Source organism: Symsagittifera roscoffensis, chromosome 9 (assembly GCF_963678635.1).
Source record: "Symsagittifera roscoffensis chromosome 9, txSymRosc1.1, whole genome shotgun sequence".
NCBI classification, from domain to species: domain Eukaryota; kingdom Metazoa; phylum Xenacoelomorpha; order Acoela; family Convolutidae; genus Symsagittifera; species Symsagittifera roscoffensis.
The window spans coordinates 15,412,724-15,430,714 of NC_087070.1; the positions used below are offsets into that span (position 1 = coordinate 15,412,724).

General features: G+C 33.1%; 2 protein-coding genes across 3 annotated transcripts in view; one reads left to right on the forward strand and one right to left on the reverse strand.

Moving 5' to 3' along the window:
- Window positions 1–17,991, forward strand: part of LOC134854559 (zinc finger protein 749-like) — a 354,798-nt gene that overhangs the window by 127,393 nt on the left and 209,414 nt on the right. The window lies entirely within an intron of this gene.
- Window positions 14,933–17,991, reverse strand: part of LOC134854227 (P protein-like) — a 35,196-nt gene continuing 32,137 nt past the window's right edge. Inside the window, exons 12-13 of one of the 2 annotated variants that reach the window (XM_063870396.1) lie at window positions 16,489–16,758; window positions 14,933–16,073 (exon numbers count right to left, since the gene is read on the reverse strand). In XM_063870396.1, coding sequence (XP_063726466.1) covers window positions 15,784–16,073; window positions 16,489–16,758 — 560 coding nt within the window. In that variant the 3' untranslated portion in view covers window positions 14,933–15,783. The remainder of the gene's footprint in view (window positions 16,074–16,488; window positions 16,759–17,991) is intronic. The other variant, XM_063870397.1, reaches the window with a different exon arrangement.

Genomic DNA, 17,991 nt, shown 5'->3' on the forward strand with positions numbered 1-17,991 from the left:
GATTGAGGCCTAGGCATGAAATGTTTTCAGTCCAAATTAAAATTCAGAAAAATCTCTGTACGATGTTCTCTCCATTTCAAGAGCAACTTGTCTGAACAATTTAGTTACTCGGACCAACTTACCGATAAAAGAGTCGTAATGACGTGGAAGAACTCACTTTCACAATGTAATTTTCCAAATAGTTTTTCGTAGTGAAGCTACTTCCGTCTATTTCTTGCAAAATAATTTCAATATCACCCAGCTGTATAAGAAAACAGTTAATTAAAAAAATAAACCAAAAAGAATTAATTTCAATGGTTTTTCTTTCGTTCTGCAATCTTTTTTTATGATTATTTGAGTTTTATATTTTTTTGCATTGATTAGATTATTTTGTGCCACTTGCTTTGGCGACTGTGCACTCTTTTTTTAGAAAAAAAAATTCTTAAAAGCTAACTGCTGCGACCGTGTTCTTCCTACAGGCTAGAAGGTTTTTAAAGTTTTTAATTATTTTAAAATGTTTTCATTTAGAAGCCGACCTACACTTTTTGTACATTATAGAGGAAAACATATTTAAAACTTATTTTGAGAATATAAATCCTTTAGACATTTTGAAAAAAAAAAACATTTTTCAAAACATTAATATAAACTTTTTGGCAGCATGCAGTTTCACTAATTGATACTCGTCTATTTGTAATTTTACCCTTTCTTTTAAAAAATCTCCGCAATTTTTGGGAAATCCAACATAGTTAAAAATGAAAGCATACCAAAAAATCTTGTTTGAATTGCTGTGATTAAAGAAAAACTTCCGAAAAAAGTAGAGTCTAGTTTTAACCTATAGCAACAATCTCAATTAGTTGAAATTGTGTTCCTGAAAACTTTATATAATTTAACTGAAAAGGTACCTGAAACTATAGCTGACAACGGTTTTCAACTTAACAAAATCGGTGAGGAAAGAAAGTGACTATTTAATAGGAAAGCGAGTCCATATTTGTACAGCTTTGGTTCGATTAAAAACACGCTCAATTTTAAATTCACCGAAGCAAAAGGTGAATTGATTAAATATTGCTCTTCAGGTTGATAAAAAATGCCTTATCTGTTTCTGACGGTTATAAAACAAATGTAATGATTTTATCTTCTAATGAGATTTTTAGGAACGTGTACGGTGAATAAAAACTAAAATGGAAGTTCTGTGTTGTCAGGCCAAAAATAAGGAAAAATTTTGCGACAATTGTTTTTCAGTACTGCTGTTTTGCTCTGAAAGAATTTTTAATTGGGAGCAGGTTTAATAAATAGTTTTTAGTCTGATTTAAAAAGAAAATAAAGTCGTTTGTTTCCACAAAAAAAAAATAAGTTTCCGCTCTGGGAAAAATTATCAAACTAAAAAAAACATACCAAATGAAAATTCCGTTCCTTAAATACAAAATATATAGTGATTGAAAAAATCAGGCCTCAAAATGTCAAAGATGACATTAAAAGAACGCAATTGGAGGATGAAGTTGCATTTACCAATAGGCGTCAGATATTTTATTTCGAAAACGTGAAATATAAATATAAACAAAATCACAATTGCAATGCAAACAGTCAATCAAAATTGACTGATTAAAAAAGGAGTTTTTTCAAAACAAAAAAGAAAAAGCTGAAAAACAAACCTTTGAGATTCCTTCTTTTCATTATTTTATTTAGATGACCGAGAATTGAGGTAGCTCTACCGAAGAATTGCCTGATTAAAAGGTGCAGTTTTTCAAAACAAAATGAAAGCAGAATGAATAAGCATTTGAGATTCCTTTTCTTCATTATTTCATTCAGATGACCAAAAAGTGCGGTAGCTTTGTCAAAAAAAACAGAAGGTACCTGTAAAAATTGTATAGATAAAATTTTCATGTTAACTGATTCATTGATTCTTGCTGGTTAATTTTCAAATAGAAAAAACACTTTTTAGGGTTTTTTAGGGCTTTTCAGGGCTTTTTTTGTTAGGCTGGGATTGGTTGCCAAGCTTATAATCCCACGTTTTTAACCCCTTTTTCTTAATCCCCTCTCCTATAACCCCAGAATTAGATAACCCCATTCCCAAATGAGCTCAAATGAAACAAAACAAAAAATACAAAATTGGAACCAGTTCAAAACAATTATTTATTAAATCCAATTATATTCTTGATAATTATCTCTACGGGATACTTAGAACTAACCAATCATGATCCATGACTAAAAATTCCAACGAATTGTAAGGCTGAAACTGTTTATAGTTTCAGCCAGAGAAGAATAAATTTAACTTAGCAAACAGTTGCTCTTTCTTGATTCTAAGTCTCGCAACAAAACCAGTATATACTAGATCTATTGAGACTATGAAATATAAGAGTCAGATCACGATTGGTATTTGACTAGGAAGTTGCACGAAAATAAGAAACCACCGTGACGAACAGACGGTGCACTTTATTCAAATTTACTCTGTGAAAAAGCCACCCCGGACTTAAACTCAAAATCCCAAAAAAAAGTTCAATCAGCGATCATTCTTTCAGGCATAGTAGATGGAACATCACGAAGCAGTCTCAATTCTTAAAAAAAACATCCATTCAGGGAACTTTTGGTTTGTGATCAAGTTTTATCGGTTCAGCATTAACTTTGACAAAAGAGATCTCAACTGTAGTGTAAAAGCACAATGTGTTGGAGAAAAAATAGAATAAACCAGTCAGTAAGTAAAAAATGATCGAACTCTGACAAAGTAGAAAAGTGTCAATTTGTTAAAAACTTTATAACAAAAAAATCCTGGAAATTACGATCACTAATCAGTTGATATTTCAGCACAACATTAAAGAAAAGCCAAGAAAAACCTCAAAACTAACCAAACAGTCTTAGACTAGAAAAACACAATGAATTTACTTCGAGGTCTAGCATCGAATATTTTGATCATGTTCTCATACATTGTTAGATAAAACCTCACAAAACTATTTCAGTTCCTAAAACTCAAAAACAAAGAGGATCAAGGATAGCCGGTGTCGGTCGTTTTTTTCTGCGTTAAGATAAAAAGATTTCAGCAAAAAAATAGAGCTTGAGCATATTTGAGAGTCATGAAAAAATAAGTCAACTGGAAAACATTTTTTCAAGAAAAATGACTAAAAAAACGAAAAAAAACTTGAAAAAATTGCGCTAAAAATTTTTCACGGCTTGAATTGAGCTTAAATAAGTTTTTTGTAAGCCTACACGGTAATCACTTTATTAGCTCGGAATTAGACCGAAAATCAAAAAATTTCAAGGGCTTTAATATGATGTATCACTCAAACTTGTCCGATGAGTTTTTGTGAAAAATCTGATATTGCGTGGAAAACAAAAAGTTGAAAAAAAACAATTCAAATACAAAGCTCCTCTCCATGTTCAACCGTCGGAAAAAAGCGTTTTCTTTAAAAAATCAATGAAATCTTAAATAACTTTGATAGTTTCTTAATGAAAAACCTCTAAAGCATAATAAGAAAGACAAAAAAGCTACCCAGAATCTACCAACTACATTAGAACTAAGATGAGCTTAAATGGAAGGGCCATGGGCCATATATAGAAAAAAAACGAACCTCAATTTTGTTGTAACAAGATAAACTATCAAATTTACATTAAGAACCCTTGAATTGCGTGTCTTTGATTCATATATGGACAAATTCTACGCCAAAATTTTCAAGTTTGGGACATAATAGCTGCTGTCACCAGCTAGACCAATAATAAATTCAAACAAGCATAGCTGCTTACTGTGCAAGTAGCACAAAATGCTCCGACCATAATCTTAAAAAAATACAGAGTTTTTCAAGCTTTTGTCGTTTTTTTGGCGTGGTGTTAAAACAGGAGCTGCCAATAGGGTTAGGTTCTGAGGGTTAGGTACATCCGACAGTCAAAGTTAAAGAAGCAAATTAAAAACATTTTTTTTCAGAAAAATTATTACATAACGTAAAAATCAAAAAAAAAATTTTTGCAGTTTTTTTTTAGTTTTTGAAAATTTTGACTCCAAAAAGACGCTAAAGTACTCAAATTAAACTAGCTTTACTCAATCAAAACTAAGATTTTACGTTTTAATTTAAGCTAATATAAGTTTTTAAGTACTTAAAAAGACTGCTCGCTCGCTTTATTCGCGCGAAATATGACGAAAAATCAAAAACTTCCAACCGGTTTTTCTAAAAACTGAGATTTTTTTGGAAGTTTTTAATAAGGTTCAAGTCACGACTGTAAAATTTTCATATGATAAATATAAATCTTTCATTCTAGTCGGATGATGAGTTTTGGTAGCTGATTTTGCGTGGAAAACAAAAAAAAAGATAAAGTACACCCGAATACAAAGTTCCTCCTCATTTTCAATGGTCGGAACAATAAACTCTGATAACTGCATTCGGTTTTTCAAAATCAGCTTTTTATTCTTGAGAACAACTCATGGGTTTGAAATTGAAACGAATTGTCCTATCAGCAAACAGCTTGATCATCCTTTTCGAAAGCCAGTCAGTGTAACGTTTTAAAGTGCTGAAGCAAACTCGTTTTTGGTTTCGTAGCGTGTTTTTAATCCATGTTCAGTAGTTTTTCTCAAAAAATTTGTGAAAGAAAAAGAAACAATCCGACAGTTTAGACACTGAGTAACTTTTTCTAAAGCGTTCGAATTGCAGTCTTTTAAACGCTCGAATAACTTTTTTTTTCAACTATAATTATCAGCGCTAGATTTTAGGGCTTCTTAGCATCGTTGGTAGATTTTTTCATTTCTGTTTGGTACGCATATATTCAAGCGGTGGCTATACTTGAAAAACTAAACGCATATAGTAAAGCTGATAAAAATTTTAGGAGTGACTTTGAGTGTTCTGTCAGCCAAGGAAAAGTTTGATTTTTATAGCACACGTGGAATTTAAGAGTGCCTAGGAAACCGAATTTTTAGCAATCATTTTGTTCATTGTCAAGTGTTATTTAACTTTTGAATAGTTCGGTTATTTCAAGTGACTAAATGCGTCAAGAGAATTAAGAAAATCTTCTCCGGTCTCAATTGAAACACTTAACTGGAAAGCTACAATGGTTGCAAAGGGACCTAATTTGAAAATTTACCTTGTTACGGGGTATAAAATAGGAGGTGTAAACATAGAAGTGTAAATATCAAAGATTTAAGATGTGGTATCTATAATAGGAATAAGCCTTGAATGACGTTTGCAGCATTGATTCATTAATTTATTGAAGGTGAAAATTTTTTTTTAGTCAATGCTATAACTAATAATTCAAAACGGATAATAAAAATCAAAAAGACAAGCCAGGTTAAAAATAGGATTGCCAGGTTAAAACACAATGAAATGTTTTTTCTACATAATGAGCGCATCATTATAACTCCTCAGATTCTAGCTAGTTATCATTAGCTAACAAAAAATGTAAAATTAATTGTATTTAAAAACCACACATACTCACTCACACTATAAGGCGTGCTGATCTGTCAAATATTAGTTTAACTCAGTTTCTTGCAATGTTTTTCAAGTTAACTATATAATCAGATTATTTCAAAAGCAAAAATTATGAGGTAAAACACAAGATTAGGTAAATTTTTGAGATTTTTTACAATGCAAGATTTCTTAGTAAACCAAGCTTGCTCGCAATGTTTTTTGTAAATTTTTGATTATAAACAGTTGTTGGTTAATTTTTGCCACCATTCAAAAAATGAGCCGGAAATTTGTTTGCGGGTGTTTTAGTTTTTTCCATGCAAAATTAGGTACTCAAATAGTCACTCAAATGCGTCGAGTGATACATCACAATAAAAAACTTTCAGTCGTAATGACATAAAAATTTTCAAAGCGTTGTCACAATATCAAGAAGAACGCATTTACGTTTTTTTATTTTTAGCTTGAAATTGAGCGAATTAAGCGAGCGAGCAGGCTTACAATTGCCTATTTTCTTAGCTTAATAAGTTACTATAGCTCAATTTCAGTCGTATAAATGTTAAATTTTTTCAAGTAAATTGTTTTTCAGTATTTAAGTGCTTTTTTGGAGTCCAAAACATCAAACAACTTAAAAACTGCAAGAGAAAAAAACATTTGAAAATTTTTGATTTGTTTTATTGATATTTTTTAGTCATTTTTATATGAAGTTTTTTCCCCACATTGCATATGTTTCTACGACTGTCGAACACCCAAAGGATATTTGTAATTTAGTGCCTGAAACGCAATTCTGTTGATTCCAGGCCTTCTTCTTTCATTTTAGTTAAAAACGTTTGAAATTGGTTCATATAAAAGTTTTTTATAAAAAAAGAATTACGAACGCATCAGAACAATATCCATTTTCATTTCTCTGTCTGATGCAGTTCCAGCCTTCTCCGTCATTGAGTGAGAAAAAAAATCGTTCAATTTGTGATTTTTCTGCTGAAAACGACAGGCATGAGCGTTTTATTATTGAATCAACGCCGGCTAACTGATTCAAATAATGCATAATTAGGCACAGAATGAATAATTTTCTCAATAATTTTGCGTATAGGGAAACAAAATTTTTTGAAGCTTCTTCCCGGTGAAAGCAGAATTGTTGTATTTTACTTATTTTACAGTTTCGGTATATGAGAAACCGAACAAATTTATTCAACTGTTAAACGTAGAAAAACTTTTAGGTGAATCAAATCAAGTTCACTGAATCAAATCCAAAAAATTTCAGATCTCACTAACAGAGTCTTTCGAGAATCAGTGGAAGGCATGGTAGGAACGCATATAGTAAGAACGCTTAAATGCAAGCGGGGCTTGAAATCTAAAAGACTAACACATATAGAGTATTGTTGATAAAAACAATTATAAAGTAATTTTGAAAAACCTGTCAGCCAATTAAAAATTTTATTTTTTCAACGCACGTAACTTCTAAGGGTTGCTGAACACAAATAATTCCTTGGTTATTTTTTTGTTTCGTGTCAAATCTCACAAAACGTTTGAATAGTTTGGGTACTTTGAGTAACTAAATGCGTCAAAAAATTACGGAAACCTTCTCTGGCCTGAATTATACGCTTAAACGGAAGAAAACCATGGTTTACTTTAAAACAAATTATCGTTATTAAAATGGGTTTTAATTGTCGAAGAATTACCTTGCTACTAGGTCATAAAATAGGAGAGGTCTAAAAATAGAGGGTTAAATAACGTAAAATTTTTAACTTGGATAAAGTTTGCAGCAATGTTTCATCATTTTGTCGATCGAGAACAAATTTTTCAATTCAATGCTATAAAACGCTATTCAAAAACAGATATTTGAAAAATGAACAAGCCAGGTTAAAACTAAGATTGTAATACACATAGCAACAAAGAGAAGATATGTTTGCAAGATATTTAAAGTCAGCTCAAAAGTGATGCAGAAATTTTCAAATTTTTAGCAGCACACAAAGTTAAACTGCATCAACTCCAAAAGCGTGTCTTAAAGATAGTCACCTTGAGGATTTTTTCAAAATACGAATGTTTCCCAAGGAACTCAAACCACATCGACTACTCTTTTACCGTGACTTTCTGCGAAAGTAGGGACAAATAAGAGTGGTGGCATCAGGGTAAAAAATTAAATAAACTTGAACAAATAATTTTAACAAAATGTTAACAAAAAAGTTGTGTCTTTCAGATAATTTTTTAAAACTTTTGAAAAAAAAGAACATTTTTTTAAATTTGTTTTGGAATAAATTTCCAGACTCTTTGTGTTTTAAAAACAAATGTGCGTCTACTATTGCAATATATGGAGGAATTTGGTCAATTCAAGGGAAGAGTGAATGCTTTTTTTCGGCCGTTTGAGTTCGCCGCATACGACACTCGCGTGCAAAGACGAAACACGTCCAAAAAAATAAAACCATTTGCCAGTTGAAACGTTTCTTTTCTACATTTTGAGCAGAGCATCATTATCTGTCAGATGCTTAAAAAAACTTCAAAATTAACTTGTGTAAAACCTAAAAATAATTGTCTAAGGAATTACCACGCAAAATTTTCTACTCTATAGATCGTGTTAATCTATCGAAAATTAGATTTACTCAGTTTCTTGCATTCTTTTACTGTTTCTGGAGTTAAATATATGACCAGATTGTTTCATAAGCACAAGCTACAAAAAAGTCCATTTTAATACAGTTTTTGGTTTTTTAAAACATATTCTGCTGTTTTATCACTTTGCTCAGCTGATTTTATAAATTTTTGATTAGTAACAGTTATTGATTAAATGTTCCAACCATTCAAAAAATTTCCACGCAAAACTAGGTAACACAAATAATCATCACAAATTTGGTTGTCCATCACAAACATGCGTTATTGCGACTGTCGAATATTCCTAGGCTCTAGTTTTATGATCAGATTGCTTTATCTTACCACGCAGAAAAAACTACATTAGTTTTGAAAAAACTTTGTTGAGGACTTTGATAGGAAGAATTCGTGCTAATTGCACAGTAACCGGCTATCTTTTTTTTATTTATAACAACTTCAGTTTGTTATGCCTTTCCGTCGATTATAAAGTCAATCATCCAATTTTTCACGAAATGTTTTTTTAATTTTCCTATTAAAGTTAAATTTCCTATTTTAATACTATTTTCTAAAAAAAACTTTTGTTAAAAATATTATCGCAAATACTACTGTAAAAAAATTAATCTTTTGGATTTTCGAAGTGCATATTTAATGAATTTTTAACGCTGCAGGGGCACAATTTACAAGCAAGGCTAATGATAAGCAGCTGCAAAATTCTAATAAAGCTGTTCACACCAAAAGTACTCTAAATTTAAATTTCAAAAATTGTGATGTGTTTGAAATGCAGCAAAACCCAATTCAAACCAGTTTTTTAGTAAAAACTTGAAAAATTGAGCTCGTGTGGTTTTTCAGAAACAAATTTCAATTTTGTTTTTATCTAAGACTGACACAATTCTTCTAAATCATCTGAGAGATTGACAGTGTGGGCTCAAAATTTCATCATTTTTATCAACAATTTAATATCAATTTTAGCGAACATTGATGGAAGAAGTACACGGAAGTGCGTACATTTGTAGTTTAGTGCCTGAAACGCAAATCTGTTGTTCCAAGGCCTTCCCATTTCCTTTTAGTGAAAAAATTTGAAATTGATTCATATAACATTTTTTTGTAAAAAACAATTGCGAACGCATGGGAAGAATATCCATGTGACTTTCTCTGCCTGATGCAGTTCCAGCCTTCTCCGTCATTTTGAGTGAGAAAAAAATTGTTCCATTTATGATTTTTTTGCTAGAAAGAGCAAGCATGAGCGTTTCATTAAGGAATTGAAGCAGGATAACTGATTTAAATAATGCATAAATGGGCAAAAAATGAAATGTAGCATAGTTGGCCAAAGAATGAGTGTTATTTTTCATTGGTTTTGCGTTTGGGGGAACAAAAACATTCCCGGTAAAAGCAGAATTGTTGTAAAATTACTTGTTGAGTTGTTTCAGTTTATGACACGCTAAACAAATTTTAAACGTTTAAAGTTGTTATATTGTCCACTGCAAGTCTTAATTGATTTCTTTTCTCCATTTTACGCATTTTTTCGATCAAAAACACTAAAAGTTAACTTTTTGTTTACGCGGGAGAGTACTGCTGATTTAATTTATCCGGACAAAACCCAGTGAACTTGAATTTTAAAACGCGTTTTTCTCAAGTTGGGTTGACTTAAAGTAAAAAAGAAATAGATCAATCTTGCCTTAACTTTTACCAGATTGAGTATGGTGCAATTTGTTTTGGGAAATTTGGGCTCATAATTTTACCCCAAAAAAGAATGTTTTTGGGTTTTTTAGTCATAACTACCAGGTGGATCACTGACATAATTATATCAACATGAGCCTCTTAAATAGCCCAACAAACTTCAAGAAAGGTTTATTTTCCAAAATATATGCGTTTTTATAACTTCTGTTTAATATATCAAAAAAGGTGTTTTAACTATAACGAACACAAATTTTTTACCCAAACTCTCTGTTAAAATGTTTGCCAATATTTGACGATTATTTTTTCTATAATATTGTTGGGCTACGTAAGAAGCTCACCTTGATACATTTATGTCAGAGATCAACCACGTATTTATGGCGTAATTTTTTTATGACTAAAAAAGCCAAAAAATCCATTTTTGGGGTTAATTTTGGGGTTAAAAACTAGCAACAATGAGTGCGCCCTTGTAGAAAGGATAAAACATATTCGGCTAGCTAACTTTTTTTTTCAACAAAATTAAGCAAAAAAATGATCTTTAATTAGAACAAGCTAGGTGTTAAAAAAATTAACTTTAAATTAAAACACCAGTAATCGCTGATTAATTATTCCAGAGAAAAGCTCGGAATATAGTTTCTACAGCTTTTTTACCAATCGGAAATACTGATTTCCCCTACCAATTGGAAAATCTTGATCAAACAATAAAAGTTGCTAATAAATAGTTTTTTTGCAAGGGCGTATCTAGGATTTTCTCGAGTGTGGTACAGTTTTGGTAGATTTTTCAAAAACTTTAAAAATATTTATTGATCTTTTTAGCAGCTCGACCAGATGTGATTTTCCGAAGCAAAAACAGGTCAAAAATGCCGTTTTGTGCTTTTTGGAAGGTTTTGACCAAAAATGGCGTTTTTTTCGGCTGGTGCTTTCCCTCAAAATTAGTATGTATTGGCGCAAAAAAGCCTTCAAAAAAAGTTTGGACCGGTCGGCCGAGAATAGATGTTGTTAAAAAGTTCCAAAAGGAGGAACTTTTGGGTGGTGAGAGGGTGTCCAATCCCGGGAGAGTTCGTTTTTTTTCATTGGTCAATTACAATTGAATCACGTCATCCCAGTGGTTCAATTCAATGGGCGGTAGATATCTTCTCAAAGTTACTAGCTCATTCTCAATTGGCTTCAAACTAAGCCATGACAATTTGCTCATAAACCAACGTGTTGATTGGCGAATGAGATGAAGCAAAAAAAATGTTATACTTGATGATGTGCGAAAACTGCCTCGAGAAAATCATGATCACTCATTTCCAACTAAGCAGAACAAAGCCAAATCAAGGGCTTTCCCAATGCATTAAAATAAGCGGTATATTCCCGAGTTATCGTTTAGAAATGCATAGAGAAGTTGGTTTTCAGCAGAAGTTTTGAAAACATTTTAATGCGAAACTAAAATAAATGGTATTTATTATGAATTGTTTATTTTAATATCTAAGAATGGTACAATTTTGTTGTACAGGTCGCTGTAATTTATCAACACAAGGACTTTACCAATCAGCATAGGCTTAACTTTAAGAGCAAAAAAAGCAGCTGAGAAGGAGCGTCAACTTCAGACAAAGGAAAGGTAACATTGATTAGAGCAGAATTTGAATGATAATTTATAAGAGCAGGACACATTTAATAAGGCCCTGATAAGGGTACCTCATCTTTATTAATAATGTCTTAGCCTTGCCTCTTCCAGCTTTATTCTCTAACCAATTTGTCAATTCTTGTTAATGAAGGTATATCATCATCATTCACATGTTCTTATTATTTAATTTTGAAAAAATAACGGGCGAGTTCATTTTGGTTTATTTTGTTGTACAAGTCGCTGTAATTTATCAACACAAGGACTTTACCAATCAGCATAGGCTTAACTTTAAGAGCAAAAAAAGCAGCTGAGAAGGAGCGTCAACTTCAGACAAAGGAAATGTAACATTGATTAGAGCAGAATTTGAAAGATAATTTATAAGAGCAGGACACATTTAATAAGGCCCTGATAAGGGTACCTCATCTTTATTAATAATGTCTTAGCCTTGCCTCTTCCAGCTTTATTCTCTAACCAATCTGTCAATTCTTGTTAATGAAGGTATATCATCATCATTCACATGTTCTTATTATTTAATTTTGAAAAAATAACGGGCGAGTTCATTTTGGTTTATTTTGTTGTACAAGTCGCTGTAATTTATCAACACAAGGACTTTACCAATCAGCATAGGCTTAACTTTAAGAGCAAAAAAAGCAGCTGAGAAGGAGCGTCAACTTCAGACAAAGGAAAGGTAACATTGATTAGAGCAGAATTTGAATGATAATTTATAAGAGCAGGACACATTTAATAAGGCCCTGATAAGGGTACCTCATCTTTATTAATAATGTCTTAGCCTTGCCTCTTCCAGCTTTATTCTCTAACCAATCTGTCAATTCTTGTTAATGAAGGTATATCATCATCATTCACATGTTCTTATTATTTAATTTCGAAAAAATAACGGGCGAGTTCATTTTGGTTAATTCGTAGCTCCTAAATTGAAAAAAGCATGCCTAGATATATCTAGTAAAATCGAATATTCGAAACGCACAAAAATCGAAAGCTTTTATAAATATGGTATTTTGGCTCCAAAAACTAAAAGTGGGTAAGAACTTGGTCTTCGAGTGCACTTTAGTTTTTTTAACTTGTTTTTTTTCTCCATGCGAAATCAAGTACCACAAATAACCCTCAGAATAATCACACAATCAATTCATGAACCTAAAAATTTTGGTAACTTTTGTTGTTTTGAAACTTTTTAGGCACCTTTTTTATGTTCTTTCTTTCTTTTACAGATATTTGTTTTTTTTTTGAATTTTAGACTCACTGATGTCCCCTGATAATGTAAGTACTCAGTTTAGTTGAAAATCCCAAATTTTATGTTTTGAAGATACCAACTCAATCGATCGGCACAGGGGTGGATCTAGGGTTTTCTCGCGGTGGGGTGGGGGGGGGGCTAATTTTATCAACTTTTTTGTAGTTCAACCAAACTGATTTTCCGAGTTCTTACAAACCCCTATAAATACCCTAATTTGACCAAATTTTCTGTGCCACAGGCAAAATTTTTAAAAAACATGCCTAAAAACGAGTTTTTGGGCAATTTTTGAAAATATTGACACAAAAGTTGCGTTTTTTTTTCGGCGCCCTCCTCCTCATTAAAATTAGTATATATCCAATTCCGTCAGGGAAAATTGGAGATCTGAAACAAGTACAAAGGGGGACGCTGGCGGATAGACATGAGAGTTTTGTTGGTTTTTTATTATTCATTTTGCCGGTTGCTTCTCTCACGCTCCCCTCCCTATCCTTTTTTCTTCTTCGTTTCAAAAATTTCAGATTTACTCTTTCAGCTGTTGGTGCTTCCTGATTTTATCAAAACACATTCAGTTGAAACACTCAGCACAAAACCCTCCTTATTGACAAAGATTTTTGAAGGCACGAAAGCAATTTAGGAATCAGAGTGGTGTTTCAATGATTTTCTTGGTCGTTTTGATTGCCCTTGTTGTTCCGACTTTATTTGCTAGGGTGTTTTTATTCAGACCAATTTTCAAAGACTTTTTCTCCCCGGGGTTCAATCTCTTGAACTTCGTGTTTGCAAAAGGTTCGAGCTGACCACTATAGTAACTTGACTGTACCCTCGCTATGAAACGAGTATATCTAAACTGCTCGTTTGAAACTTCAATGCAAAAAAACAACAAGGCCAATTATTTGCTTACTTTGGGTCTCGGTATCTGACTCTACCCTGGTCCCGACGAAGATTGCTCGCACTATACTAATTTGACTGTTTAGTAAATCTGAGCCGAGTTATTTTACTGTTTTTTAGAAACTAAAAAAAGTCGAAATATTTTACAAGTGGATCACCCGCACCACCAAATCGTTCCAAACTGAAGTGAGGCAAGCTAATTTGTCTGTCTCATTACTTCCATTCACGACTCAAATTTCAGTCTTTGCATTTTGAAAAAATAAGCTTAACAACCATAGTTTGTGAGTATTTCATTGACTAAAAACTACTAGAGACCAGTAAATGGGCAGTCAATTCATTCCCGGCTTTGCCCTGGTACCTGCAGAGCTGTTGTTCCGACTTTTTTTAATATATATATATATATATATATTTGGGGTGAGTTTTAGACCATATTTTGAAATATGTATTTGCTCACTTGGGGGCTCAATCTCTGGACCTAGGTAGACCCCGCCGGGGGCGCTCCCCATTATATTTATTTGGCGGTCTGCGCAATCTAAACCGAGTCTTTCCAATTTGCTCGTTTTATACTTTCTAACCTGCTCGAGTGTAAGGTAAGTTATTTACATGTGAACCATTTTCCAACAGCACAAGCTCATTCCAAATTGATGTGGTGAGGCAAGCTATTTGGTCTTAATTGGGCAAGCTCCTTCCATTTCAAACTCAAATTTTAGCACCTGAAAGTTGACATTAGTTTAAATTTCATAGTTTGTAAATATTTTATTAACCAAACGGCAGCCGGAACATTCAGTGCTTTGCCCTGATACGAACAGTCTTGTTTCTCCTCACGCTCTTTTGTTCGTCGTTCATTTTTATTTAGAAAAAAAGTTTGTTTTTCTGAATTTTGAGTTAGTGATGTTTTTTAATCTTGTAATTATCCCTCAGGTTTATATATTATGTTTAGAGTATTTGGAAATTCACTGGAAAAAGTAGTCACCCTTCCATTGGTATAGTTTCAGCTTTCGTCTTAATTGGGTCGCCAATTTTCTACTCGATTATATCGGAATTCTTAATACACTTATTATATACACATATTACCATATATACTAGCCTTTTAGATACATACAGTCAGCTCTTTAGCACGCCTCTAGGAGAAATTATGCAATCGATCGAAATCTGCCATAAGATTGTGAATTTTGTGCCCGACCTTTTAACTCATTTCAAGTATGTTTCCGACGAAGTTTTCGAAAAAAAAACATGTTTAGAAATTCCGTCTTTAAATGCAATAATGGTTAGTAAATAATATATTTTTGTCAATATTGCCTCGATTTTGTCAAGAGTTGCCTCAATTAATTTTGAAAATATTTCCTATATTTTTGATTAGCTGTAATACTCATGTTTTGCATAAAGGTAAATGTCCATGATTAATGAAAATAATCGCAGCTAAAACAAACCTTTTGAAATTGAATGGCATTGATATCTTCAACAAGCTCCTCAAAGTTGTCAACAACAGTTATTTTGATTGAAGAAAACTGACCGGAAAAAACGACAGCTGCTCAACTTGTCTTTCGAAAATCGTAAAATACTAATTAGGTTTTACTATTTCACTTTCAAATGAGGATGAACTAAGTTTATTTCACCAGATAATAATGACGTACAAAAATAGAATGGTAAGTAAAATAGACTTCATTTTATCATTATAACTATATCATTATATACTATGAGCATTATCGGGCCAAGGAAGAAAAAAAATCACATTTTTATAAGAATTATTTTGTAAAATTGTCAGACACATTTCTATCTGAAAATGTGGCCAAGCATCCGTCGACCTAAGTTTTTTTATTGAGCCCCTCCCCCCTTTATCATTGCCCATTACGATAACTCAACTCTATACTAAATAAAGCTTTCATTTTGTTATTAATTTTTGCAAAATTAGTTTATGATGCTCCAATTTTAACTTGAAATCATAAATCTTTTAAAAATGGTCCCAGAAATGTTTTTATTTTATTAAAGCTACCTACAATAAATTCTTTATGCTCAGGAAAGCTCAGCATAGTAACCATATTTCATGAATTGATCGATCAACAACCTCTTCTGTCCCGGCCGCCCCCTGCAAGTGACGACTATAATTTACAATTTATACTAGGAATTCGTGATAACTGTCTTCATTATAAAACAAGAACCAAGCACCAGAAGTCTGATATTTTCAAGTTTTCCATGTCGAATTTGGAACTCAACACAAATTACAGCTACTCAGGTAGCTTAAGAAGTGATTAGTATAAATAAGATTTTAAAGGTCTTGCGTGATAATTATCAAAACATCTGCTGCGTTATTCACGTGACACCATGACACTATTATTTGATTAAAAATTGTACGAACTTAGTTGAAATTACAAATGCTTCATCGAAGTTTATCTGAAGTTTTGACATACGTATGATTTTTTCTGTAACTTTGATGTTTAATTGGAGAGGAAATTCCACTGGAAAGGATAGACGTGGAAAAAGATGAGATAAACGGAAGCTGCGGCCGTTGTTGCCAACATGAACGGAAATCCAGTCTTGAAAAAAGTATTGAATGTTATTTTGTATCCTTTCTGTTGGGCGGTGGCGGCACACACCAGATTTGCACTGGCGCCTATTAGGGTCCCGTTGCCCCCCAGACAAGCCCCAAGAGCCAGAGCCCAAATGAGGGGGTGAACGTGAAGGTTCTCGTCACTTTCGCCCAGTCGGTAGACGATTGGAATCATAGCTGAAAATAAGATTTCGTTTTAACTATTGAAAAAATTGGCAATAATAAGGCAGAACTAGAATAATTAATTATTAATATTGTTTATTAATAGTTTATTAATAACTATGTCCGGGTTAGTTTGCCAACACAGGCGTGCGGTAGTTGCAAAAATAAAAAATGTTTCCGAGCCCAAGATAAACTTAAGCTATTTTTTATGCAATAAGTCCATGAAAACTGAAGTTTTATACAATTTTCAAATTGTAGTTGAAGTTTGTGTGCCGGCCTAAAAGTGTAGCCAGCCTAGTAACAGAAAACCCATCAAAGTTGGAATTTTTGCATTATGGGGTAGGGCTATATTTTGCTGGTGAGGGGCACGGGAGGATCTCTTTTTATGGTGCACAGATATGGTTCGAATCTTAAGTTCATCATTGCTTACCCTGCGTGAAGGGAATGTTGTCCACGAAAGAACTGCTCAAAGCAGACACCCATAGCACAACGAGGAGTGCAACGGGAAAGCGAATGCTGGCGTCCACTTGTTCGATCATGGAAACGGTTCGATCCCCGATGAAATCGAGGAGGTGAAGTTCGGCTAGGGACTCCATCAAGACGAAGAGGGATCCGAAGAACAGGAGGGTGGTCCACTCAATTTTCTCGATCAAGGTTTCGATGTCGTCTTCATTGGCAAGAACCATAAGCATCAGAGAGCCTAGAAACAGAAATTGATCATCTACTTCGATTCGTTCGCTTTGCATGGACCAACACACAAACTGTTCGGTTCCTGGGTTCTTTATTAAGAACAAGATGTGGCTCTGGTTAAGGTCTACATGCATTTTTCGGTTACTTTTATGAGCTCAGATGGTATCGCCCTCAATCTACATTTTTTAGGTTGAGAGATGGAGCCACTTTACCACTGCTCCCTTTTCAAGAGAAGGATAACGTTTCCCAGCCAAGAAAATGACAAAAAAATACATATAGAAAATTTCTATCAAAAAGAGCATGACGGCCGATTTCCATCTTACCAAAAATTCTTGCTTTTATTCATCACTTAAATGCTAATAGAACAAGGATAGCCGGTTGCTTTGCAATTAAAACAGAAACTTCCGACAACAAAAGTTTTTTGCGTGAAAAAAAAACATAGCCAACAGACCTTAAATCTCCTTGAACTTGTAGAACAATTTATGATTGACACTTTTTGATAAAATTAACTCAATTTGAACAAACTGGATCAATAGGTGAAATTTTTTATTTCGCTAAGGAAATTCGATAATTAAATTACACTTTCGAAACTAGAAGTCGATGACGTTTTTCGTGACCTTTAAATTTTTGCTGTTTGGTAAGTAGAACTTGGTAAGTAGAAAATTTTTGCTGTTTGGTAGTAGAATTTGCCTTTCTTTTAACAAAGGGAATGAAATGAACTCAAACGGAACTCAAAAGTCAAACCGCAAAAACGTAAATTTGAGCCTGAACAAATTTTATGACTTTTCCTGAAAAAAAAAACGAAACAAAAAATCACCAAGAGCTATATAAGAATCCAAACATTTGTTCACCGACTGTTCGAAACAGAAATCCGAATACAACAACCCCCCCCCCCTCCCATACCCTCAGTGGTCAGATCAAAAAGCAATGAAGATAACACTTCAGAGCTGCTTGACGTCCAGCACTGATAAAACGCAGTAAGCATAACATGGGAATGTGATGACCTGAACTGGGCAATGACATGGCCTGAAAAATCTAGTTAACGGTCCCCTTTTTACTTCACCAGTGCCTGGAAATGAACCTTATTAAGATCTAATATAACGGCTAAACAAGGTAAATAATATACTTATAACGAAACTTTTCTTTGGCTTGTATATGGAGAACAAATTTGTTTATAATTGGGTACTTGCTGAACTTACATGCCAATTTTCATCTTAGCTAGAACACTTGAACAAAATGTGAA